The sequence below is a fragment of the Ctenopharyngodon idella genome, chromosome 8 (assembly GCF_019924925.1).
Source record: "Ctenopharyngodon idella isolate HZGC_01 chromosome 8, HZGC01, whole genome shotgun sequence".
In the NCBI taxonomy this organism is placed as follows: Eukaryota; Metazoa; Chordata; class Actinopteri; order Cypriniformes; family Xenocyprididae; genus Ctenopharyngodon; species Ctenopharyngodon idella.
In genome coordinates this window covers 33,896,087-33,923,564 of record NC_067227.1, presented here as the reverse complement: position 1 = coordinate 33,923,564, position 27,478 = coordinate 33,896,087, and the positions used below count along the sequence as shown (strand labels likewise).

Below are 27,478 nucleotides of genomic sequence, written 5' to 3'. Positions count from 1 at the left end.
CTGTAAAATTCTATATTTCAATTATATTAAATATATAAATATAAATAATTATATATAATTTTTAATTATAATTAAATGTGTAAAAGTAAATCGCTTTCCTGACTTGGATCAGCTTTTCATGACTTTTATTTTGACAGCGTCGCTGCGTCATTGGAAGCTTCTCGCTGTAGCGGAAGTCACTCTGTTGCGCTCGTTGACAGGTTCCGCTCTTCTGCTCTGCTGTGCGTGTCAGATTCCGATTATTAGTTAACTTATTGATTATTGTAATAACACTCTCTAACATCGACGACTTCAGCCGCAGCTGGACACGACCATAGCGGTGAACATGATAAAAGCCATTCTGATATTTAATAATCATGGCAAACCACGACTGTCGAAATTCTACGAGCATTACGTGAGTGAATAATTTGATATGATTATTATTATTTAATCATGCCTCTGCTTTACACGCCACTGTGTGTTGGTGTGAATAACTGAACAGCTGATTTGTCGGATAAATAAAGTATTCGGTTAACTGCTGTTACAGAAATATTAAGCATATATGAATTATAATTTAGGATAAATGTGGTTTATTAAGATGTCATTTTATTTATTGATTATAGACTAACATAATTGTGTTAGTGTGTGTGAGAGAGAGAGAGTGAGTGAGTGAGTGTGTGTGTGTGTAGGTGAGTGTGTATGTGTGTTTGTGTCTGAATGTGTTTATATGTGTTTATGTAAGTGTATGTGTGTGAGTGTGTGTGTGTGTTTGTGTGTGAGTATATGTGTATATGTGTGTTTGTGTCTGAGTGTGTGTTTATATGTGTTTATGTAAGTGTCTGTGAGTGTGTGTGAGTGTGTGTGAGCGTGTGTGACTGCGTGCAAAAGTGAGTGTGTGTGTGTGTGTGTGTGTGTGTGTGTGTGTGTGTGTGAGCGCAGTGACTGCAGCCTGTGAAATATTAAAGAGGGAGCCACTCTTTGTCTCTTGACATGTGATCAGGGTCAGAGGTCACTCTAGAGTTACACTATCATTTTCACAGGCTCTTGTGACCTGCTCGTGTTTGTTTCTCTGTCAGCCGCTCATCTGAAAAGAAAAACACTGAATGTTGAGGCTGTCAGATCTGATTAAACTTAATTGTCATCATCATGTATTCTAGAAACTTTATTAGTTTGACAAAGAATTGAAGGTCAGTGCGAGAAGAAACGACTTTAACATGTTCATATCAGCTGACTTCATTTCTACAGATTGATTCGAATGAGCTTCACGGTAATAAACAGGATGTTAATGTTGCAGAATTAATCAGTTATGAAACTAATTCAGTTTCAGCTGTTTTATAATAAACGTTAGAGCAGTTTTACTCCTGTAAGACATGAGGAAACAGTTTGATTCTGCCAGCGTGGCGTTCATGAGCGGTGAAACAGCGACACCTGCTGCTCACACTGAGGGACTGCTGCAGACTCTGACAGGACCACCATCCTGTTCCTGCTGCTTTCAGTGGACTACAAACAGTAGAGCATGAGGTCATGGGTTCGATTCCCAGAGAATCAAATGTGTTGCTTAAACTCGTTGTCTTTTCTTCTCTATAGTGACTGTTTTATTCCCTTCAGACTGAAGACACAGAGCAGCAGATCATCAGAGAAACGTTTCATCTGGTTTCCAAACGAGACGAGAACGTTTGCAACTTCCTGGAGGGCGGATTGTAAGTCGCACAGACATGTTTTTCTCCAGTGACGTCACGTGTGTGTGTCACGGCTCATTGCGTCTCGTGTGTGTGTTCAGGTTAATCGGCGGCTCGGAGAACAAGCTGATCTACCGACACTACGCCACCCTGTACTTCGTGTTCTGCGTGGATTCGTCGGAGAGCGAGCTGGGCATTCTGGATCTGATCCAGGTGTGAGGGTGACGCCGATGCTGATGTTGGTCGGTCAGTGTGATGATGTGGTGATGTGACTCTCTGTGTCTGCAGGTGTTCGTGGAGACGCTGGACAAATGCTTCGAGAACGTGTGTGAACTCGACCTGATTTTCCACATGGATAAGGTGACGTGCTTCACAAATATATACTCACAGCCGAACTCTGCTCCGTTCTTCACATCCACATTTAGATTAATATGTGCTGCATTTTCCTCTCAATAACTAAATAAGTACACAACAAAAATGAGAAAACAGCAGTTGAGAAAGAATATGATCTGGTGAGACGCGATAAAGTCAATCAAAAATCACAGCCAATCAGAAGAGCGCGTGGGCGGGCTCTCTCAGCAAGCTTCAACGGCACTCGCAACGAAATGGATCAAATTCATGAATATTACACCATTTTAACGTTTTAGGAATACATTCTGAGTTACTGAAACAATCTTTGTGATAGAATACACTTGTCTGTTCACAATGAGTTGACAGTTTGAATGTTCTTGTTTTCTTTTATTTATTTTGAAGATCTGAGGTGAATTGTCCGTTGTTGCTTTCAGTACGGCTATAAAACACACACAAAATTATATTCAAATGCTTTTAACATTAAATAAAGCACATAAACAGTACCTGAGATTATCATTGCCATACTTTGTGTTGTTGTTCCAGCCGCGACGTCGCAGAAAAATAGAAACCGTTTCTAAAATAGAATCGTCACGTGACGCTGTAGCGGCTAGTTAGGACAAAAACTGATTAACATGGAAAATATACCTTTTATCGCGTGTCGCGTCTGGTTAGGACGTAATGTTACAGTATTAAATATAAAAAACAGCAACAGTGTCACTTAGATTAGAATTAAAGCTTCAGTTTCTGCTATATTCCAGTGTGTTCATGATTTTACTCGCATCTGAATAGAAGTAATCAGGGTTACTAGGTTTTCAAAACAAAACCCACCCAATTGCTACTCAAAACTAGCCCGGTCGCGTTTCAGGGGGGTCCCGAGGTAAAAATCGTGTGTCGGGGGTAAAATCTGCGTTTTTGGTGGTTCTTGGTAAAATTCGCATTCCACGGGCTAAATATCATGTCGCTTTAACCCATGGACATAAATAAAAAACAACCTGCAGCAACAGTGTAAAACCGAGGACTTGGCAAAACTGGAAGTAATTAACCGGAGAAAATTTACACCTCAAAGAAGGCGGAGCCTCAGAGCCACACCCACCTATTACATCACGCTGATTTTGTGTGTTGTGTTTCCTGCAGGTTCATAACATCCTGGCTGAGATGGTGATGGGCGGCATGGTGCTGGAAACCAACATGAGCGAAATCATCACGCAGGTGGAAGCGCAAACCAAGATGGAGAAATCTGAGGTGAGAGCGACACGTGTCAGTCCGTGAGCATGTGTGTGTGCGTGTGTGTGTGGAACGCATGTCCCAGAATGCCGTTCTGTGATGCCTTCGTTCTGAATGTCTGCTGCTGCTGCTCTTCTGAAGGTCAGACTCCATGTGGGATTCCTTGCTTTTGCCATTGAGAGGAAACAAACCCAAACGCGTTGCATCATCTGACCGAGGCTCAGCGCTCACAGACGCGACGTCTGATCATCTTCATCTCACACAGATAAACATCCTCATGCGACATCATCAAACCACGAGAGAAGCGCCTGTGTGTTTGTGTGTCGGTGAAATCAGGATGTTTATTTGTGCTCGATTATTATACTGAAGTTCAATTGCAGCTCTTGACTAATAGAAGGAAATCTCTCAGACAAACGCCATATTTCAAACTCAAATTATGCATTGATTACGATTTTTTGCATTGCGATTGGAGCTGATGACGCTTCAACGCTTAAGTTCAATCCCGTCTCTCTCTCTGTCCTGTCATGTCTCTATAATAGAGGCAAAAATGCCAAAAAAGAAATCATAAAAAAACATTTTTTTGCATTGTGACATTATTTCTGTAACTATTAAAGCCTAAGTTATCTTGACTGTATCATCTCGACAGTGATTAAAATTAAAATTAAGATCATGACGGACATCCTACTTAGGAAAAAATGCACAACGACTGAGTCACAATGCAAAAAAGCATTAAAAAGGACCTATTCTGCTTTTTTACATGTTGAACTGTTGCTGTTTGAGCATGAAAAAGCGCTGCAAAATTCTCTATATCAGTGTCAGTGTTTCTGAACTCCCTGAAACGCCTCCATTTTAGTTTTGAGTTTTCTTCCGGAGTCGAAAACGTCACAATATTCCTCATTTAAATAATTAATGCGCAGAATAAAGGGGCGGGGCCTATGGTAAGGGGCGGGATATTTCCCAAATAACCAATCACAACACACTGCTCCAGCCGACCAATCAGAGCACATCGTGCTTTTCAGAAGGAGGGGCTTCATAGAGACAGGAACTAAACAGAGTGTTACTGACAGACTGGGAAGAGAGGAGCTGAACAATGGAGAATATGAGGAAAATAATCAACATTCAAGCATGTAGAGTCCAAAAACTTTGAGTAATAGGTCCTCTTTAATGCTTACATGTTTGGTATTCTGATCTGACAGCTGAATCTCCTCTCATAAAGACCCACCGTACACCAGCATGACAGATCTCTCTCTTGATGAAGTGTGATTTGAGACCGGCGGTGTACGGTGGGTCACGACAGCCCTTCTGTGTATGAAGTGTGTTGATCTTTGAGCTGCTGTAACTGTCTCTCTTCACTCTTTCCTGACTGTCTCCAGCTCTTTGCGTTTCTCTCTTTCTGCAGACGTTTATCTTTCAGTGTCCCAGACAGGACAGGTAGACACAGGTAGGGCTGAACGCCACACTCAATGACTGTCACACGCATCATCCTGAGGACAGACATTCACTGCGCGACCGACACGACAGATGGAGGAACGTGACACTCAGATTGATCAGAACCAGAACGGATCGAACAGATGCATAGATGTAAAGCACATCCCGCTTTCTTGCAGTGTTTGTCCGTCGGTGGGAATGTCGGTCCTCAGGATCGCAGGTTAGAATAGAGCAGATCTGTGAATATTTGGTGTAATTCTCTAGAGATGAGCCGTAGAGCCGTAGCACAGATAGATTCACAGCTCATGCCTGGTAAGTAGAATATTCTCATCTGTCCTGTTGCACTGTCCCATGATGCACTGCTCCAGCTGAACAGACACAGGTAAAGACTGACTGACTGATGAAGATTTTCTGTCACTCCAAACTGTCTGGACGCTTTAAAAGCGTCTTTCAGATATGAGAATCTGAGACTAACACACATGTAGTCAGTCTTTACTTGTTTGTAAACTAGTTAGTTTCATTTTTAACTAGTCTTACTTTGTGTGTTCATATATTTTAGCATTAAAACAAACCCTGCCGTTTGACGAAGCTGATGTGAGTAAATGTTCATCGAACGCGTGATTCTCTCTGACGTCACACTTTCTGTTCCGCCTGAAAACAAACAACCTGAATCATCAATATTAATCTGAGTTTAATTGGATCTTGATCAGTGGATTTGACCTGGATTAACCCGCTCTAATCCTGACGCTTTGTGTCATGAGCATCGGGTTATTATGGAATATTGCAGTGTTTATTCTCAATTAATTATCTGTAGTTTTTAAATTCCTCGTAATCTTGAATCAGAATATCTTCCCCTCTCTCTTCTCTGATGACGAGGGCGGGGCAACCTGTCAGATCCACCAATAGCAAACCACAACCATCCAATCAATTCCCCACAGACAAAATCAAGCCCCGCCCTACATTTGTTCTTGTTTTCAAAGCCATTTCACTCGGATATACAGCACAATAGAGAAGAAAAGACAAGCTCAACTTCCCTTTCATGACTTTATGCACGTAAATAAAGTTATTCAAGAAAAGTAAAGTCGTTGCTTTCACTGTTCACCGAGATTCGAAGGGTTTGTGCGTTTCCCATTCCTCATTTCATCTGGATCAGTTTCTGCTCTCTATCATGTCTTTCGTCATTCCCTTTCCACACTATTTTTTCCTTCAAATTGTCCCTCGGTCCCCGTCATGTCTGATTCCCGCCGTGTGGAGTAACGCATGCGCAGAGCTGTGAGATCACGAGCGGTTTGCATCGTGTGTGATGTGGAGCGTTCGGCGTGATTGGTGGACTGTAGTGATTCTGTGCGCGACGTTCTCGTGTTTAACTGTGTGTTTGTGTCCGTTCAGGCCGGGATCGCGGGAGCTCCGGCGCGTGCTGTTTCGGCCGTCAAGAACATGAACCTGCCAGAGATGCCCAAGAACATTAACATCGGGGACATCAGCATCAAAGTGCCAAACCTGCCATCTTTTAAGTAGTGAACACTGGCCTGCACACCAGTCTTCACAGTGAAACTGTGTTTACTAGAATGCAAAGCAGATATTGTGACATCACAATTGATGAAGGCACTGTGTGATGATGGCTGTAAATGAAGTATTTATTTGATTCTTCTGTCCTCTGTGTGTCTCGCTGCAGTGTTGGAGGTCGTGAGTGTGTGTGAGTGTGTCTGTGAGTGTGTCTGTGAGTGTGTGTGTGTGTGTGTGTGTGCGCGCGCTCCGATCATCACTCCTAACAAACATTCCAGTATGGAAATCTCAATCATGCTGTAAATGCCTAAATTATATTGCTATATGTGTGTACTCAGAGTATATTTATATATGATTTGTCTTCTCTTTTATTATGCCGGTAGTTTTGCTTTGGTTTTTAAGTGGTGCATGTATTTCCTTTTGCAACAAAATAAAGTATCAAATTATTTTTTCTTCTCTAACTCTGTGTCTGCTGTTTGATGAAATACTCAAGTTTACACCTTCCATAAACACTATTCTGTTTTGTGGATGGTTAGTTATTAACACACGGCGACACATTCAAACACAATTAACCCTTTCACGCATAGAGGTCACTACAGTGGACAGCTATTCAAAAAGCATTGTCTTGCGTATGCATGGGTTCTGATGGCATAGTTGCACATAAAACACTACAGTTGACAATAGTGCATCATACACTGCCACCAAGTGGCAAGCTGTTATATGTGGAATTTATTTTTCTCCAAACCAAGATCAAGTAAAAAAATACTTCATCTGCAGTAACTTTTTGGCTGTAAATGTATTTGTGTGATAAGAATGTAATTTGCAGTTACATCAAAAAAGTAATCTGATCGTGTAATGAAAGTTACATGTAACACGCTACTTTACTCGTTACATCAAAAAAGTCATCTGATTATGTAATGCACGTTACTAATGCGTTACTCGTTACAGCAGAAAAATTGTGATTACATAACGCATGTTACCTGTAATGCGTTACTTTACTCGTTACATCAGAAAAGTAATGATTATGTAATGCATTACTTGTTACATCAGGAAAATAATGTTACAGCAGTAATAATGCTCGTTACAGCAGAAAAATTGTGATTACATGAGGCATGTTACCTTTAATTTGTTACTTTACTCGTTACATGACAAAGGTAATTTAATTCCATTATGCGTGTTACTTGTAATGTATTGCTCGTTACAGCAGAAAAATTATGTGATTACATAATGCATGTTACCTGTAATGCGTTACTTTACTCCTTACATCAAAAAAATTATCTGATTATGTAATGCACGTTAATTGTAATTCATTACTCATTACAGTAATGAATGTTACATGTAACATGTTACCCGTTACATCAAAAAAATTATCTGATTATGTAATGCACGTTACCTGTAATGCATTGCTTTACTTGTTACATCAAAAAGTAATCTGATAACGTAATGAACGTTAATTGTAATGCATTACTCGTTATGTTAAAAAAGTAATGATTATGTAATGCATTACTTGTTACATCAGGAAAATAATGTGATTACGTAATGCATGTTGCCTGTAATTCGTTACTTTACTCGTTACATGAAAAAGGTAATCTAATTACATAATGCATGTTACTTGAAATGCATTACTCGTTACAGCAGAAAAATAATGTGATTACATAACGCATGTTACCTGTAATGCGTTACTTTACTCCTTACATCAAAAAAATTATCTGATTATGTAATGCACGTTAATTGTAATTCATTACTCGTTACAGTAATGAATGTTACATGTAACATGTTACCCGTTGCATCAAAAAATTTATCTGATTATGTAATGCACATTACCTGTAATGCATTGCTTTACTTGTTACATCAAAAAGTAATCTGATAACGTAATGAACGTTAATTGTAATGCATTACTCGTTATGTTAAAAAAGTAATGATTATGTAATGCATTACTTGTTACATCAGGAAAATAATGTGATTACGTAATGCATCTTGCCTGTAATTTGTTACTTTACTCGTTACATGAAAAAGGTAATCTAATTACATAATGCATGTTACTTGAAATGCATTACTCGTTACAGCAGAAAAATAATGTGATTACATAACGCATGTTACCTGTAATGCGTTACTTTACTGGTTACATCAAAAAAGTTATTTGATTACGTAATGCACGTTAATTGTAATTCATTACTCGTTACAGTAATGAATGTTACATGTAACACGTTACCCGTTACATCAAAAAAAAATATCTGATTATGTAATGCAGGTTACTAATGCGTTACTGTACCCGTTACATGACAAAAGTAACCTGATCACGTAATGCACGTTACTTGTAATGCATTACTCAGTAGATCAGAAAAGTAATGTGATTATGTAATGCATATTACTTGTAATGCGTTACTCCCAACACTGCTCGAATCAGATGAGATTGAAAACACCTGATCTCTAGTTTTTCCAAAGTTCAGCTTGTATGAAGGTCTTCTCTGCCTGCTGGTCGATCAGGAGCAAACTCAATTGTGTTTGCAATAATTGAAGCTGTATTATATTTTTTGTTTTCACATGATTTTATTTCATTTTATTCAGTGGTTTGTTAAATACACACAGTATTACTGTGTTATTACAGTATTATGTTTAATACAGTATCTCTTCAGCCAAAACCAAAAACACATACTGTCAAATCTCTTTGAAAAATGTGTAAAAAAAGTTCAATTCTTGTTTTTCATGCCCTAGGAGCAATGAAAACACATCCTGACTGAAGTTTTCATAATTCATGCATGAAAGGGTTAACACACACACATATGTAACTCATAGACATATTTTCATTTACTTCAGAAAAGTATGGAAGTATGGTTGCCATGGGGACTTTTGCTCATTGTTTCTATAATATTCCTAGGACAGCATATATTCGCCTCTCATCTCAACACACGCGTTTACTCGGTGGGCGTGTTGACGCGCTGACGTCACCGTCACGTGCCTGAGCGGTAGGAAGTGACTGTTTCCAAGAAAGTAAACGAACGGATTGACGATGAGTTCAATAATCCCAGAGACACAGAGGTAAAACTACAAGTTTTATTTGTATTATTGATGCGAAATTTGTACATGAATCTATACGATACGGATCGCTATATTTGTAATGGAAGCGTAAATCGTTTGACAGAGATGATTTAACAATGATCAGCTCCATCCAGCTCTATATTGTCTCTTACACATTATTCCTGCTGTAATGTTCCTTCTCATGTGTCATCTGTGTGTTGATGATCTGCAGCATTAAAGCGGCAGTGATTCACATCAACTCCATCGACAGCAGCAAGTTTTCCAGACTTCTGTCACGGATTCTGCAGAAGCTGCACCTGAAGGTCTGTGTGATTGTGAGAAGCTTCAGGTGTGTGTGTGTGTGTGTGTGTGAGACTGAACGAGTGTGTGTCTGTCCGCAGGAGCGATCCTTCAGCGAGGAGGAGGAGGAGAAGCTACAGAGCGCTTTATCAATGGAGAAACAGACTCTGCAGCTGCTGCTGGAAACAGTGTCCTTCATCCTCGAGCAGGTCGTTCACGCTTAACCTCACCATCACATCAAAACTACTGGAATATTACAGTATTCCAACCATCCAATCAATTCCCCACAGACAAAATCAAGCCCCGCCCTACATTTGTTCTTGTTTGCGAAGCCGTTTCACTCGGATATATATGGCTTGTTTCCACCATGAAATAAATAAAAAAGGTAATTGCGACTTTTTTTTTCTCACAACTCTGACTTTTTTTCTCAGAATTGCGAGATATAAAGTCAGAATTGTGTGATATAAAGTCAGAATTGCGTGATATAAAGTCAGAATTGCGAGATATAAAGTCAGAATTGCGAAATATAAAGTCAGAACTGTGTGATATAAAGTCAGAATTGCAAGTTATAAAGTCAGAATTGTGACATATAAAGTCAGAATTGCGAGATATAAAGTCAGAATTGTGAGTTATAAAGTCAGAATTGCGAGATATAAAGTCAGAATTGCGAGATATAAAGTCAGAATTGTGAGTTATAAAGTCAGAATTGCGTGATATAAAGTCAGAATTGCGAGATATAAAGTCAGAATTGCGAGTTATAAAGTCAGAATTGTGAGTTATAAAGTCAGAATTGCGAGATATAGTCAGAATTGCGACTTATAAAGTCAGAATTGCGAGATATAGTCAGAATTGCGACTTATAAAGTCAGAATTGCGAGATATAAAGTCAGAATTGTGAGATATAAAGTCAGAATTGTGAGTTATAAAGTCAGAATTGCGAGATATAAAGTCAGAATTGCGAGATATAAAGTCAGAATTGTGAGTTATAAAGTCAGAATTGCGAGATATAAAGTCAGAATTGCGAGATATAAAGTCAGAATTGCGAGTTATAAAGTCAGAATTGCGAGATATAGTCAGAATTGTGACTTATAAAGTCAGAATTGCGACTTATAAAGTCAGAATTGCGAGATATAAAGTCAGAATTGCGAGTTATAAAGTCAGAATTGTGACATATAAAGTCAGAATTGTGAGTTATAAAGTCAGAATTGCGAGTTATAAAGTCAGAATTGTGAGTTATAAAGTCAGAATTGCGAGATATAAAGTCAGAATTGCGAGATATAAAGTCAGAATTGCGAGTTATAAAGTCAGAATTGCGAGATATAAAGTCAGAATTGCGAGTTATAAAGTCAGAATTGCGAGATATAAAGTCAGAATTGCGAAATATAAAGTCAGAATTGTGTGATATAAAGTCAGAATTGTGAGTTATAAAGTCAGAATTGCGAGATATAGTCAGAATTGCGACTTATAAAGTCAGAATTGCGAGATATAAAGTCAGAATTGTGAGTTATAAAGTCAGAATTGCGAGATATAGTCAGAATTGTGTGATATAAAGTCAGAATTGCGAGTTATAAAGTCAGAATTGCGAGATATACAGTCAGAATTGTGAGTTATAAAGTCAGAATTGTGAGTTATAAAGTCAGAATTGCGAGATATAAAGTCAGAATTGCGAGATATAAAGTCAGAATTGCGAGTTATAAAGTCAGAATTGCGAGTTATAAAGTCAGAATTGCGAGATATAAAGTCAGAATTGCGAGTTATAAAGTCAGAATTGTGAGATATAAAGTCAGAATTGCGAGATATAGTCAGAATTGTGTGATATAAAGTCAGAATTGTGTGATATAAAGTCAGAATTGTGAGATATAAAGTCAGAATTGCGAGATATAAAGTCAGAATTGTGAGTTATAAAGTCAGAATTGCGAGTTATAAAGTCAGAATTGCGAGATATAAAGTCAGAATTGCGAGTTATAAAGTCAGAATTGCGAGTTATAAAGTCAGAATTGCGAGATATAAAGTCAGAATTGCGAGTTATAAAGTCAGAATTGTGAGATATAAAGTCAGAATTGCGAGTTATAAAGTCAGAATTGTGAGATATAAAGTCAGAATTGTGTGATATAAAGTCAGAATTGTGAGATATAAAGTCAGAATTGCGAGATATAAAGTCAGAATTGCGAGTTATAAAGTCAGAATTGCGAGTTATAAAGTCAGAATTGCGAGATATAAAGTCAGAATTGCGAGTTATAAAGTCAGAATTGTGAGATATAAAGTCAGAATTGTGTGATATAAAGTCAGAATTGTGAGATATAAAGTCAGAATTGCGAGATATAAAGTCAGAATTGCGAGTTATAAAGTCAGAATTGCGAGTTATAAAGTCAGAATTGCGAGATATAAAGTCAGAATTGCGAGTTATAAAGTCAGAATTGCGAGTTATAAAGTCAGAATTGTGAGTTATAAAGTCAGAATTGCGAGATATAAAGTCAGAATTGCGAGTTATAAAGTCAGAATTGCGAGATATAAAGTCAGAATTGCGAGTTATAAAGTCAGAATTGCGAGATATAAAGTCAGAATTGCGAGTTATAAAGTCAGAATTGCGAGTTATAAAGTCAGAATTGCGAGATATAAAGTCAGGATTGCGAGTTATAAAGTCAGAATTGCAAGGGAAAAAAGACTGACGTTTTTTCTCAGAATTGCACAATTCTCGCAATTCTGACTTTATATCTCACAATTCTGACTTTATAAGATGCAATTGTGTTTATATCTTGCAATTCTGAGAAAAAAGTCAGAATTGCGAGTTATAAAGTCAGAAATTTGTGTGATTAAAAACTCACAATTGCGAGAAAAAAGTCAGAATTGTGAGATAAAAAGTCACAATTACCTTTTTTATTTTTTATTTAGTGTCAGAAACAAGCTTCCATAGATATACCGCACAATAGAGAAGAAAAGATGAGCGCAGCTTCATCTTTCATCTTCAAGTTTAAAGGTGCTGTAAACGATGTCATCAGTTCTAGTGTTTTAGACACGCCACTTTTTCTACAACCCCACCGCTTTGGTATAAACATGGTATTTTCAACTTTCCATTTCAAGCGCTTTGAAGCTCCGCTTTTCCCAAGTTCACTCTCATCTTTTGTTGTTTACTCTCAACTCTTGTTTCTTTATTCTCCTCTTTCTTCCTCTCATGATGTTTGAATTTGTAATCCATTGTCTAACTGCGTTGAGAACATTTTACACCCTCTGAACACACTTACAGCACCTTCTGAAATCATTTCTGCATTATAGATTCTGTAGGCTCTGTACGTCACTCTCTTCTTTGAATGAATCAGGTGTTTGTGACTGTTGTTCCAGGCCGTGTATCACAGCGTTAAACCGGCGGCTCTCAAACAGCAGCTGGAAAACATCAACATTGCGTCTGAGAAAGCTGAAGTCTTCAGTCAGGTTTGGGCTTCAGCTGGTCCAGATGTGGTGGAGAAGATCAGACATGGGATATTTGCCCCAAAGAAGGTGAGTTCATGCACAGTTCGAGGGGTTCATGCAGTCAGATCAATGATATTACTGGATATATTAAAGGGGACCTACAATGCCTCTTTCACAAGATGTAATATAAGTCTCTGGTGTCTCCAGAATGTGTCTGTGAAGTTTCAGCTCAAAATCCCCCACAGATCATTTATTATAACTTGTCAAATTTGCCCCTATTTGGGTGTGAGCAAAAACACGCCGTTTTTGTGTGTGTCCCTTTAAATGCAAATGAGCTGCTGCTCCCGCCCCCTTTCCAGAAGAGGATGAAATACTAACATTAGTGCAGGTCCATTTGTTGTATGTTGTATCATGATTTTCATAATAAATTACATAATATAATCAGCCGTAACTGTTCCCCGTGTCTTCAGCTGGATCACGTGGGATGGCAGCTCAACCTGCAGATGGCCCGATCGGATCAGAGCCGACTGAAAGCGCCGCACGCCGTGCTCAATCTGGGGCTCCGGACGGAAGACGACGCCGAGGTCTGTAGCTTCAGTTCGGTTCATCAGCTTTATTTCTACAGCGCTTTATACAACACAGATTGTTTCAAAGCAGCTTCACAGTGACAAGTCTGCTCGATTCTAACACTAATTCTTGCCTTCATGCACACACATATAAGACATAATTAAATGAAAGAATAAAATAATGAAAAAACTATATGGATTCTGCCTTTAGTTGTTTTAGGACACACGCAGTGCAGAACCTCATGCACGTGAGCGTTTGTTTCTTTAAATGTGGCATGAAGAGGCGGTTTGATCTGAGAGAGAGAGAGTTGAGCTGCAGTTCCTGCGGCCGTCACATGATGGCGCTGTGGCTGCATGTGTTTCTCAGCATCTAAAGCTTTGTGACTGAGTTCAAGGCTTCGGCTGACCTTTTCAGAAGCAAAACACTGAATGTTTTCATTTACTAGCCATAGAATTATTTCAGTAGGTTGTGTTCTGTTTATTACTGTTATTATAAAGATGAAGTGTGTAAAATCATACACTGTATGATATGATGCTATTCACAGTCAGATGCATAACCTGAATATAAGATGCATTTATACTTCAGATCACAACTGTGGTTTGAATTGGATATGAAAGGATATAACTCATGACAGTGAGATTTGAATAGCTTGACGTGAAGCGGATGATTGGCGGGCTGAAATGCAGTTCGAGTGATTCTCGTTCTGATGTTGCTCTGTGAGTCTGAGCCGCTGATGTGCGTCGCTCGTGAAATAATAATGTGAACTCTTGACGTTTGTTCCCATATTCTTCATGAAGCTGCTCCCCAGCCAACTAAAATATGATCTAAGAATGTTTTGCTGATGTTCCCATTAAGTCGTAAAAACTTTATTTTGTAATGTTCTCAGAACGTTCAAAATGTCCAGTTTTTAAAAGTGTTTTATGTGAATGTTAGAGAAAAACAGTAATAAGAAAAATGGTATAGCACCAAAAGCACGTGTGTGTGTGTGTGTAAACCTACAGAAGCAATGAATCTCTTCATTTCTCCATCAGCAGCTGGTGTTATTAATGTGTTTTCAGGGTTCGGTCACGGAGGAGCAGAAGCTCTTTGTTGAATTCTCGCTCGTGATTCAGCGACCCGATTCTCCGTCAGCAGCAGATAAAGACAGTAATTAAGCATCTTGTTTGACTGCTGAGCTCATTTCCTGTCTTTCGTCTCACACAGAATCACGTGAGAGTCCTTCAGTGCGATGTTTTCTGTGATTTTGTCCGTGATTATTAGATATTCTGTGCTGGTTTAAGCCTGTCGTGTCCGCCGACTCCCGAAGCTCTTCATATTCTCAGCGGTGTTCAGTTCAATTAACTTTTGCATTATGAGGTGACCTTTGATAACCAGGGGTGTTTTAAGCTTTATGAGGGCAATTATTTCTATTCTTGTTAGATATATGCATCATCTTTTATGTCAAATTCTTACATTTAATCAGTAAATTCAGTTAAAATAATAAAACGCTATAGACCGTTACCAATCAAATAAAATTGATATCAATAAATTCAATTTTTGCACTGCAGAAGCGGCACAGAAGCTGCATTTACAATTCTATAAATCCTGCTATGAGATTAATGTTTTAAAAATGAAATACTTTAAATATGAAACTAAAACCACCAGTAGGTGGCGGCAAGTCACTGTCTTAATGAGTGAATCATAGAGTTCATTCAGGAATGAAGCAAGTGAATCATTGATTCGTTCACACACACTGATTCAGTCAGTAAGGAAACACTTCTGCTGAACTGTTTTTGTTGGCAAAAACAGACAAGGTTGTGTGTAAAAACTCACATTAACTTGTTTATTAATCTGTTGTATAACATTTGCAGTCATGCTGTTATGCTGTAAAATAATATTGCTTATTTATATAATATAGAAATATATGACAAAAACTCACATTGAGGCATTTTTGCCCCCATATATTGAGTTTCAGGTCATTCTAGACAATCATGTTTTTTTGCACATACTCCATCATGTCCATCTTTCCTGAGATTTTCTGAGGTTCTCCTCCTGATCCAGAGCTTGATGTCACATCTTTGTCTCTTTTGACTGGATCTGGCCGGAGTTCAGCGCGTGAGGCCCGCGTTAGGAACATCGGCATTCCAGGGGCAATGAAGCGCCTTTTTGTTCATGGGATGTTTGGTGGGAATGCTGGAGTTTGGTGGACAATGCCTTTCATCATCATCATCATCATCATCATCACACATGTATGATGCATACGGTGGTTCATCATGTTTGAACTTTGTGTCTGTTAATCCTGCTGGATTTAGAGGCCGCAGTAAAGACTCAAGGCTTTGTGTGTGTGTGTGTGTGTGTGTGTGTGTGTGGAGATGCCGCAGGCGTCCGGAGGGGCGTCTAGGTGATCATCCGCAGGCTTCGGACGCTCTCAATAGGCTCTCTCTGTCTCTCTTGTTCTGTTACAGTAATTCTGCTGTGTTGCTCTTTCATTACAGCACAGTCTTGTTTGTAATCAGCTTTATGTTTTACATCATCCTGCATTTGTCCCTGAGATCCATTTATAATGTTAATGAGGTTTTTGAACTGAAGAATTGGCCACAACACAAAGGAAGTAGAATTGGAATGACAGGAAGTGTAGTTTTAAAATACACTCTTAAAATATTGCCATTGATGGTTCCACTAACGGTTCTTTATAGTGGAAAAAGGTTCTTTAGATCATTAAGAAAGAAAATGGTTCTTTTAAAAACTGAAAGTTTCTATGGCATTGATGTAAAACCCTCTTCCGCAATGCAGAAAACACGGACGGAATCACGGAATTCAGTCATAAAAAAAAAGAAATTTAACAGTATAACACGGAACGTCACGAATTTGTCATTTTTTATTTATGAATAAATTAAAGTAGGTCAGTACACTTAAATCAAATCGTGATATAGACTACTGTCTGTGAATATTAAACTGCAAAAAGACTATTTAAATATGAGTCCTGCATGTTCTGTGTGAATGAATGGCGCAGACGCGCGGTTTCATTTACCTCACACACACACACTGAAGCACGCGTGATGCTCGCGGTGTTTTCAGCATCTGTCGCGTCACTATATGAGGACCTGAATGTATGAACTTCATCTCCAGAGTCACTTCATGAGCATTTCACTGTTTCATTTGAGAAAAACTATCGTCATCATGTCATAAATACACCGAAAGTGGAAAGTCTTCACGGCAACCCGTCGAAATAAAAGTTCGGTTTAACTTGAAGAAATTGTGACAGAAATATATTATTGTTGTACAGTAGAGTATAGCTACGTTTCAATGTAATAATAATAGTAACACTAATAATAATAATAAATTATTATTAAAACTCTATTTTTAAGGAATAATCACAATTCTTTCATGTTTTAATTTTAATAGTAAAGCTCTGTTGTGCAGCACTTTGACAAAAAAAGTGCTTGTCATATGATTAAGAGATCAATTAAATTAATATCTTATGCCTTCATTGGATTGCCAGAAAAATTAAAATACACAAAACTGAATTAAAAACAAAACATTTCATAGAAATGATTTTTTTTTTAAATTAATAAATTTGGTTGTTTTTATGATTTCAATTAATTAGACATGGCTTTTTGAAAAAATAAAATAAAATAAAATGGAATTTGAGAGAAAAAAAAACATTTCATAGGGTCCTAAAAAATGTAATCTTTGTTAAACTTTTAATAAATTGTTAAATTGTATGAGTTTCATGATTTCAATTAATGCTTTTTGATTACTAAAATTTAATTTAACCATTAAAATAAAGTCCAAAAAAATTAAAACGGAAAAAAAATTGAATCCAGAAAAATTAAAATGAAAAAAAAAAAATGGAATTTGGGAAAAGATAAAACGGATTTCATAGGGCCCAAGCTTTATTTTTAAGAGTAAAGAGTGAATTCTTGCTTTAGAAGATCAAAATTATTATTGTTTTTAATTTTTTTAACTTTGACTAGTATTCAAAGCAGTTTGGTTGTAGATGGCGATGCTGTCGAAGGTTTAGTCTCCAGCAGAATCATGTCACGTCTGATTTGAGTTCACACTCACACTGTGAAGCGTCCCGTCTGATGAAAGACTTCTGGTTTCTCTCCTAAACGTGTCTTTCTGAAGGTACATGAGGCGTTTGCTGGAGAAACTGACCTTTTAGAGCAGAGTTTTGCTGTCGCTTGATGTTTTGAAGTGATGATCCTGATCGCAGTTTCATATTGAGACAGTAACGAATTGACGAATTAAACAATTGAAATGCATGAATGGTGTTTCATCTGCAGACTTCATCTGGTGGCGTCCCTCGCACAGATTTGTGTGAATGTGGGATCAGGCGTAACTTTAACTCGTACTGAAGGCCTCAAAGTCTCGTAACCCAGATGAAAATTCCTTCTGCTGATTCCTCTCTGTGTTTCTTTTCATCAGCTTTCAGGCAAATGTGCTTCTCTCATCAGCGCCGCCCGCTGAGCTCCATCAATTATTAAAGCGCATCTGAATGTTTTGCTGGAGCTGTTTACCTGTTTATGCAGCCAGAAACGTGCGTCTTATATAATTCAAACCATCAGGGATGTTCAGCCAGTCTATTCTTGGCTCTGTGAGGTCCGTAAAATCATCTTCAGTCCTGGATTTCAGGTCGTGTGACACGCCAGAAACTCCTCATTTAGTGTTCATGTGAAACTATAACTATAAAAATGAAGTGTGAGTTGTGTGTGAGAAAGCGTCCCGTCCTCTTCTCAGATTTCAGCTGGAGTTTGAGAGAATCTGGTTCCAGGCGTGTGTTCGGTGCGTTCAGAAGTGTGTCTCGTGAATGATTCATACGTGTTCAGACCTGTGCGGCTGATATATGGCGTCTGCGACATGCGATGGCCCAGTTTCACATGATCGGTCTCGGCCTGTAGGACCGCAGCTCTTACTGTAAGCATCAGAAGCAGTAAACAGCGTCCCTCTGAGAGTCTTATTAGAGCCCATTCTGTGGAGTCTCGTCTGCTAATGACAATCACGTGTTTAACGAGGGCTCGGCACAGCAATCATTTGAAGTTTCGCTGACAAGTTCTGATATTCTGTGAGTCAGTAAACTATTTTTAATCTGGAAGAAAAAGTTCTAAACTGAACCTTAAAGGGTTCCATCAGGTGCTTCACATATAGAACCTTTTTGGCATAAAGGGATCTTTAAAGGGCACCTATTATGCCCCTTTCACAAGATGTAATATAAGTCTCTGGTGTCCCAGAATGTGTGTGTGAAGTTTCAGCTCAAAATCCCCCACAGATCATTTATTATAGCTTGTCAAATTTGCCCCTATTTGGGTGTGAGCAAAAACACACCGTTTTTGTGTGTGTCCCTTTAAATGCAAATGAGCTGCTGCTCCCGCCCCCTTTCCAGAAGAGGGCGGAGCTTTAACAGCTCGCGCTTCGGTCGCTCAACAACAACAAAGCTGAAAAATCTCACGTGCTACACACTAACAAAAGTTAAAAAAGTGAAATCATAATCAAGGAATTCTTTAAAATTGAGTCAAGAACCCTGAAGTTCTGACTTTATATTTCACAATTCTGACTTTATATCTCACAATTCTGACTTTAAATCTCGCAATTCTGACTTTATATCACACAATTCTGACTTTAAATCTCGCAATTCTGACTTTATATCTCGCAATTCTGACTTTATATCACACAATTCTGACTTTATATCTCACAATTCTGACTTTAAATCTCGCAATTCTGACTTTATATCTCGCAATTCTGACTTTATATCACACAATTCTGACTTTATATCTCGCAATTCTGACTTTATATCTCGCAATTCTGACTTTATATCACACAATTCTGACTTTATATCTCGCAATTCTGACTTTATATCTCACAATTCTGACTTTATATTTCGCAATTCTGACTTTATATCTCGCAATTCTGACTTTAACTCACAATTCTGACTTTATATTTCGCAATTCTGACTTTATATCTCGCAATTCTGACTTTATATTTCACAATTCTGACTTTACATCTCGCAATTCTGACTTCATATCACACAATTCTGACTTTATATTTCACAATTCTGACTTTACATCTCGCAATTCTGACTTTATATTTCACAATTCTGACTTTACATCTCGCAATTCTGACTTTAACTCACAATTCTGACTTTATATTTCGCAATTCTGACTTTATATCTCGCAATTCTGACTTTATATTTCACAATTCTGACTTTATATCTCGCAATTCTGACTTTAACTCGCAATTCTGACTTTATATTTCGCAATTCTGACTTTATATTTCACAATTCTGACTTTATATCTCGCAATTCTGACTTTATATTTCACAATTCTGACTTTACATCTCGCAATTCTGACTTCATATCACACAATTCTGACTTTATATTTCACAATTCTGACTTTATAACTCGCAATTCTGACTTTATATTTCACAATTCTGACTTTAACTCACAATTCTGGCTTTTATAAAGTCAGATATAACAAGCTTCCATAGACAGATAGATTCTCCCCCTCCGCTGTGTAATTAAAGCTGCGACCGTTGAGTGCATGAAGTGTCCAACATTCCACACTTCCTTTCTTCGGTTAATGAAGTGCATCATCTGAGTGTTTAAAGTGCACTTTTTCTTGTTGGAAATTTTTAATGTGAACACACTAAACATACTATTCATATTGCAGAATGGAATAGTGCACAAGAATTTTTAAAAGCAGTTATTTATTGAATAAAACCAAACTAGATGCATATATTAATGATGCTTGAATGTTGTTGAGATGTTTGAGATGTCACGTCATGTGAACGTCTCAAGTCTCACGTCATATTTCAGCAGGGTTTCGATCTGCCACTTGTATTGAAGCTTTAGGACGAGGCCTCAAGGTAAAGCCTCTCAAAGACTCCTCTATAGCGGGACAATCCCAGTCTTTGTGGCGCAGTGTTCTTGCATACTGTACGGCGGCGCAGTGGGACGAGCGTGTGAAAATCCGCTCTGGCCCCCTTCCATTCATCCCGCTTTAGAGACACAAGAACCTCAATAGAACAATGAGGCCTTTTCCCCTCGACGGCTCACAAACAAAACAGAGCGGCGTGAATCCAGAGCGCTGGTGTCGTCGTCGCTCGCTCTGACCGGCACGTCAACCTGACGCTGTGTGTTCTTATTTAGGCAAAACAGAGGATGTGGTTTATTCTAATACAGGAAGTGCGGGCTGTCCCGTTCACCGCATCTTTACTAAACAAATGAGAAGCTGCAGGACTTCAACACCCGCTACAACCCATCCAGAAAAACCACAGGGAATTCATACGTGAGAAATTTGATATGCGTCTCCAGAGTCATGAAGACAGTCTAAGGCATTTTTATTTTATATATTATTCTGCATTAATGACCGTCAGTTATTTATCAATACATAAACACGTGTGAATTAAAAACTGGGTCTCATTCAGTTTATGGGCCGTTCTACAGAAGAAGTTGGAAAAAAATTTATTTTTCCACAAATGTTGTATGTATGCAAATTGTATAATATCCAAGGTACACATCATTTCTAGTAATTGTGCAGATAATTCTCATATTGTATTTTCAGAAAGTTTTTGGAATATTTTTCCTCTCCCCAAATTTGTCACTACCGAAACACAATAATAAATAATTTAATAAGAAGGGTCACATTGACCTATTAAGATTTTGTTTACATCTACCTTGTAAATATTTTTTTTTTGTGCTATTTTTAAAAAAAAGTTTTCACAGGTAAATCAATAACAGTTACAATTTTAACAATATTCCAAGTGTAATTTATGAGATTTGTTGTATTTTGAATCCAATCTTTCTTTGTAAAAGTCATAAAGTTTATCATACTGATTTCAAAGTGAAGGATTCATTAGTTTGAATAAACATTGAACCAAACACTATAATAACATCTTAGTTGATCATTCAATATACTTTATTTTTGACAAAACATCCCATGTTTCGGTCATGACTGCACATTTTCAGTAGTGACAGTAATGTGTTGGTAGTGACCACATCACATTACAGAATTTAACTCACATACTAAAACACTAATGATTTGCATAACTGTACTAAAATTGTTTATTTCCCCCAAATAAATGATTATCTGTTCCTTTTGTCACTACCAAAACAATGATGACATGTTTCGGTAATGACTGTTTCGGTAGTGACACTTTTGAGCCGCTCAAAGATGCTAATCAGCACATGGTTAGCTAACACAGTTCTGAACACACATAAAAACTACATTTTATGGAATAACACCCAAAAAAGTTTGCTTAATTGCACAAAAAGGGTGTTTGGTAGTGACGTTCCTTAAAGTTCCACACAGATTTTCAGACTTTTGAACACATTTTAACTCAAATGCAGGGAGAACTCTTCCATCTAATTCACAACACGTGTGTTCACACATGAATTTGTCCTTAACCTCATTCTAATGTTTTGGAGTATTGTAAATGAGTTCTCATTTGCATAAAACACACCCAAAGCATGCCCATATAAGGGCTTTCCTCACAAGCTTTCCTTTACAGCCAGTGTTAATGTTCAGCTTTTGCTGTAAAGAACAGAAGACAAGAGTCATTATTCAGATCAGTTCATTTCAAAGTTGATTCAGTTCAGTTCAGCTTGTTCTTATCTGGTAGTCTCAGTGGAGTCAAATCAATATGTTGAATCATCATTTGTTGGTGTAAAGTGTTCGTTCACAGGGTTAGTGAACGAAACCCACTGATTCGAGTAGAAATGATTCGCGTATCTTCCCTGTAGAGGCCGAACACAAACATGAACTGTCAGATGATGATTCATTATTCAGGAATATTTGACCTCTGAATGTTCCGATCAGGATCAAACGTTCCGGCGATGTGAACTTTATCAACTCCAGAGAAACAGGTGTGATTCGTCCGACAGAATCTGAATCATTTGGTCAGTGTTTGTCAGAGATGCGCCTCAGTGTCTGTGTTGAGTTTGTTATTGTTTCTGTCAGTGTTTGTTCCTCATTGTTTCAGACTGGATTTGGCCGTTCGACACTGTTGTAGTGAGAGGATGTTAAAGATTAGATATTTATGGGTTTATTTATCATTATGTGTGCTTTATGAATTGTTTATATGTCTGAATGTCTTTGTGAAATAAAATAAGGATGAACTGAAGTGAAGCGAGGTCATGTATGCTCATATTTGTCATCTTAATCTGCCATATGCTCGAATTTCTTCATAAAGCGCTTTAGAGCTAAAAATACTTCAGCGAGGGTTTACAGACGTGTGTGTCGAGCGTCTGATCCAGACAGATTCATTGTGCTTTAGCTGCAGCTTTGATTGTAAGGAGCGAACATTAGGATTTTACTGTGTTTTACTGTGTTGAGAGTTTCACTGATGGAGATTCAGTTTGTGTGAAGAGCTTTTCTGTGTCGATCTCTGAATCAGCATCAGCATGAATGTTTCATTTGTGTGTGTGTGTGTGTGTGTGTGTGTGTGTGTGTGTGTGTGTGTTTGTGTGTGTGTGTCACAGCAATCGTCCCAGAGCTGTGATTCTCCCGTCAGCTTTGAAAGCATGCAGGAGCCATTAGCTTTAGCCTAGATACGTCAAAACACTTACTGAAACTGAGGCTGAAATTAACCCTTGATTCCTGACACACATTTGCTTTCATCCTGTGTGTGTATGAACACTCTCTCTCTCTCACACACACACACACACACACACACACACACACGATCCTGCTGTGGATGTTCTTCACCTGTGATGATATACTGAATCTATTGAATCACACGGATCTTCTCTTTCTCTGGTGTTTTTGTTCCTGTTCTTCTGCTCTGCTTTTGTCCGGGATGTCCTACATATTAGCCGTGTCTCCAGCGGCTCTGCTAAAGATAACGCTTCCCCTTTTACTCTTAATTATGGATGATAATGTTGTGTCTAATTAATGTCTTTGTCATTAATGCGGCCTGACGGGTTCCTGCCCAAGAAACTCAGCTGAACACACACGCACACGTATATATATATATATATATATATATAATATGTATGTAATATATATATATATATATATATATATATATATATACACAACAGCACTCCTACCTTTTCCACTGGAAGCGACTGTCATGGTGGCCGAGCGAATCCACCGTATTTTTACAAATAATACACTTGTTGTACCATGAACTGTAGTTTTAAGAGTTCTTTAGGCAATAATGTAGTTTTTTTAGACCTGAAATATGTGACTCATATTTAATCATAGCGCCTATTTTACAATTTGTTTAGACGTTTTCGGAGATGCGAGCTCCAGGCCGTCAGCGGCCGTTCAGTGCTCGAGTACCCGCCAAGAACAGCTTCATCTCGGACAGTACTTTGAGGTTTTGCCGCTGGCTCTTATAGTGGTTAAACATGAGATATAATTCATTTTGGGTACATAAAACGGGCAATCTTTGGTCTTATTCATCTATTACTTGTTTCTGAGCAAATCGAATTGCGCTATGTTAAATGTAATAATTTAATATTAAGGCTATATTTAACTGTAGAGCACTGCTTTTGTATGTTTGACTGAATTTTACAATTGTGTTTATGTCCTAATGTAATTTATAATGGCTAATGTTGTAAATTTAAATATTGTTGTTCAACAAATATTATTTTATATAAATAATATGTTGTATTTGGTATTGAGAAAGGGTCCATTAGTGTGTAATATGGATTGAGTGAAAGTTACATTAATACGTGGCAAACTTTACGAGTGAATGAGTCAGGGAGTCGCAAGAGACTTTTAAATTGAAAGGGACTTTTGTAAACAAAGGACATTGCTGTAGCGCCGTATGTTGTGGAAAATTCCCTTAGCTGTAAAAAGGACAAATACAAAGATCGCTTTCCTCAGCGGACATTCAAACAGATTTTTATAATGGATATAATATTATGGACATCAATCTGAAGAATGAATGTTATATCAGACTCTCTCTAATACTGTACAAAATCTCAACGACTCAAGCGACTCAGCATTCCTTCGTGACGTTTTAGAGTTAGTAACGAAGTCAACTTGAGATTTGAATCTGTGGCGGAAGGAAGTAGTTCCTCACAAAAGATGGTTTTTAAAGACACAGCGTTGTTGTTTCTTATTTATTTACACACTCGTGCCGTCGAACTGTTGTATAAACGCAATATTACACTCGTAGCCGTGCAATATGGCTGTATATTAGCACTCTATGATTACCTACGGCCGAACCACAGCCATGCTGATATACAGCCATATCGCACGGCTACGAGTGCTCATATATACTGTATACACACACACACACACACACACACACACACACGTGTTCTCATCAACACTATTGACCTGCTGTAGAGGCAGGAATCAGACGTGTGTGGTGACGTGTTCATTCGTGTGTTAGTCTGAAACCGTCTTCAGTTCTTCATCAGGACGATTTTCTTTTTTTCTTTCATTTCTACAGCGCTTTATACAGTACAGATCATTTCAAAGCAGCTTCACAGTAATAAACACAATCAACGTATGTGTGTGTTTCTGCAGAATATCTCTCACTGTATCATTTTTTCCTGTTTTTCTCTGCAGAATGTCTGAAAGCGAACAAACGCTGTGTGTTTTATTTCAAGGTGTATTATTGATATATTTTATTGATATGATCATGAAACTTTCAGAAACGGGTCACATGTTCATCACAGTGTCTGAGGGAAAGTGATTGTTTCACTAATAATGGATGAGATGCTTTTATCCTGCAGCTGACGGGGTGTTTCTTCTGTTTCAGCGTCTGCAGGACGTTTGTGTGGAATTCAACCACCAGGATCTGCTGGATTTCTACAATCAGGTCAGACCGAATCTCTCATGACTGCCGATCATCGGCGTAATGTTCAGACGCTCATGTTCTGCATGTCTTACAGATGGAGAGGATACAGACACAGCTGGACTCGCTCACGTGACACTCCAGACGTTCATTATGTTGTCTGATGGTTTCCTGGATGTGTAGAAGACTTCATGCTGAAGTTGCTGATGTTGAGGTGATAATGAAGATGATTCAGACAGAATCACACGTCTGATGATGTTTCATTAAAGAGGTTTCATTTTGTTCTGAAGGTCCAGCGTCTGACTCTATTTGCTTTTAACTTTTCTTCTGCTCAAGTGTGTCTTTGCTGAGTGATAATTGAGTGTTCGAGATCTGATGATGGTGAAGATCTCCTTCACATTATCTGAAGCTCATTCACACTAACAGGACAATGAGTGAGTTTCTCCATCAGCAGGTGGTTCTCTTCTCTTTAAGTGCACTCATTCTACACGAGTTACAGTTTCTCCCGCGTTGTGAAGCAGCGCCGCAGGGAAGCGTGTGACGCGCAGATCGCTGAACAGATGGCGAGACGCTCGGCGCTGCGAGACTCCAGCAGAGACCAGCAGAACACAGAACACAGAGTTCTGGAGAACCCAGCCGGATCACAGACGCATTTAGGGATGTTTGTCGATTCATGTAGAGGCTGCAGCTGGAAGATGAAGGTCAAACACCAACACACTAAAACATGAAGTGTGTTTATACAGCATATTTAAACACTGCAATGCTGACCACAGTGTACAACACAATATAATATAACATACATACAGGGTTATCATAGTTAATTCAAACTAAAAACAAAACCATAAACAAAATTATAATATAATGAAATATACAAAAATTGAAACTTGCTTTATTTTAGCTAGTTGCCAAAGGATATTTGCATCTAAAAATAATCATGAGCATAATATAAAAACAAGCATATAAAAATATTAAACCAACGGCTTCTGATTCCGTAAACTCAAACCTTCATGTTTGAGACGGTCGTGTGCTTCATCAGAAGATCTGGATGAATATGTCAGGATGAGATGAGATTTAAAATCAACATGAATTCATAATCGACTCATGATGTGAATAATTCATCATTTTTCATCAAAGTATAATAACTTGCTCTGCTTTTAAACATCACCTGATGTCCTCTAGAGGCCGCATGTCGGTGTTAATCACTGCTGCGATGTTTCATACTTCATCTCACAGGAAAACATAACTATGTTACGAGGTGGTGATTTTGTATGAATTCGTATGATGTGAATCGCATGGAAGCTTGTTTCCGCCACTAAATAAAAAATAAAAATGGTAATTGCAACTTTTTATCTCACAATTGTGAGAAACTCGGACTTTATATCTCGCAATTCCGACTTTATATCTCGCAATTCCGACTTTATGTCACGCAATTCCGACTTTATGTCACGCAATTCCGACTTTATGTCTCGCAATTCCGACTTATGTCACGCAATTCCGACTTTTGTCTCGCAATTCTGACTTTATGTCTCGCAATTCCGACTTTATGTCTCGCAATTCCGACTTTATATCTCGCAATTCCGACTTTGTCTCGCAATTCCGACTTTATATCACGCAATTCTGACTTTATGTCTCGCAATTCCGACTTTGTCTCGCAATTCCGACTTTGTCTCGCAATTCTGACTTCATGTCTCGCAATTCCGACTTTATATCTCGCAATTCCGACTTTATATCACGCAATTCCGACTTGATATCACCCAATTCCGACTTTATATCTCGCAATTCCGACTTTATATCACGCAATTCTGACTTTGTCTCGCAATTCCGACTTCATGTCTCGCAATTCCGACTTTGTATCTCGCAATTCCGACTTTGTATCTCGCAATTCTGACTTTATATCTCGCAAGTTGTAACTTCTGACTTTATGCATTTAAAATTAACTAAAATTGACTAATGTTATTTAGATAAACAGTTGTTCAGAGTTTCTGTTGATTAAACATCTCTTTCTTTTTATTAACTCAACTTTTTAGTTTCAGTAAACTTAGGGTTCTGGTTAAGGCCATCAGGTTATTTTAAGTTAAGCAACAGTAATATTTCCCAGTGATCTGAATGGGACTCGTGATCCGAGTGTCTGGAGGAGCTGAAGGCTCATTGTGACGCTCCTCACTGAACTCTGTGTTCAGCTGAAGACGTTTCTCTCTTTCTCCAGTGCCTCGTCTTCTATTCTTCACAAACACTGCCTCTTTCTCTCTGGCTCTCGTCTCTTTTCTCCACGTTTGTGCTACTGTT

The 27,478-nt window shown here is 38.2% G+C and overlaps 2 protein-coding genes across 3 annotated transcripts; both read left to right on the top strand.

Moving 5' to 3' along the window:
• The first annotated feature begins 152 nt into the window (after positions 1–152).
• ap3s1 (adaptor related protein complex 3 subunit sigma 1) lies at positions 153–6,628 on the top strand. 2 transcript variants are annotated; one of them, XM_051902810.1, is made up of 7 exons: positions 153–394; positions 1,588–1,679; positions 1,760–1,871; positions 1,947–2,018; positions 3,144–3,251; positions 4,633–4,674; positions 6,051–6,184. In XM_051902810.1, exons 1-6 carry the CDS (start codon positions 326–328, stop codon positions 4,666–4,668), a joined length of 489 nt encoding a protein of 162 aa, XP_051758770.1. In that variant the 5' UTR covers positions 153–325; the 3' UTR covers positions 4,669–4,674; positions 6,051–6,184. The 2 variants fall into 2 exon arrangements, with proteins under 2 accessions (XP_051758770.1, XP_051758769.1); XM_051902809.1 differs by lacking the exon at positions 4,633–4,674 and having other exon boundaries at positions 158–394; positions 6,051–6,628.
• Positions 6,629–9,074: 2,446 nt separating this feature from the next.
• On the top strand, positions 9,075–25,481 carry commd10 (COMM domain containing 10). Its single transcript, XM_051902808.1, has 7 exons — positions 9,075–9,206; positions 9,418–9,508; positions 9,587–9,694; positions 12,824–12,979; positions 13,363–13,476; positions 25,157–25,216; positions 25,290–25,481. Exons 1-7 carry the CDS (start codon positions 9,178–9,180, stop codon positions 25,326–25,328), a joined length of 597 nt encoding a protein of 198 aa, XP_051758768.1. The 5' UTR covers positions 9,075–9,177; the 3' UTR covers positions 25,329–25,481.
• The last annotated feature ends 1,997 nt before the right edge of the window (positions 25,482–27,478 follow it).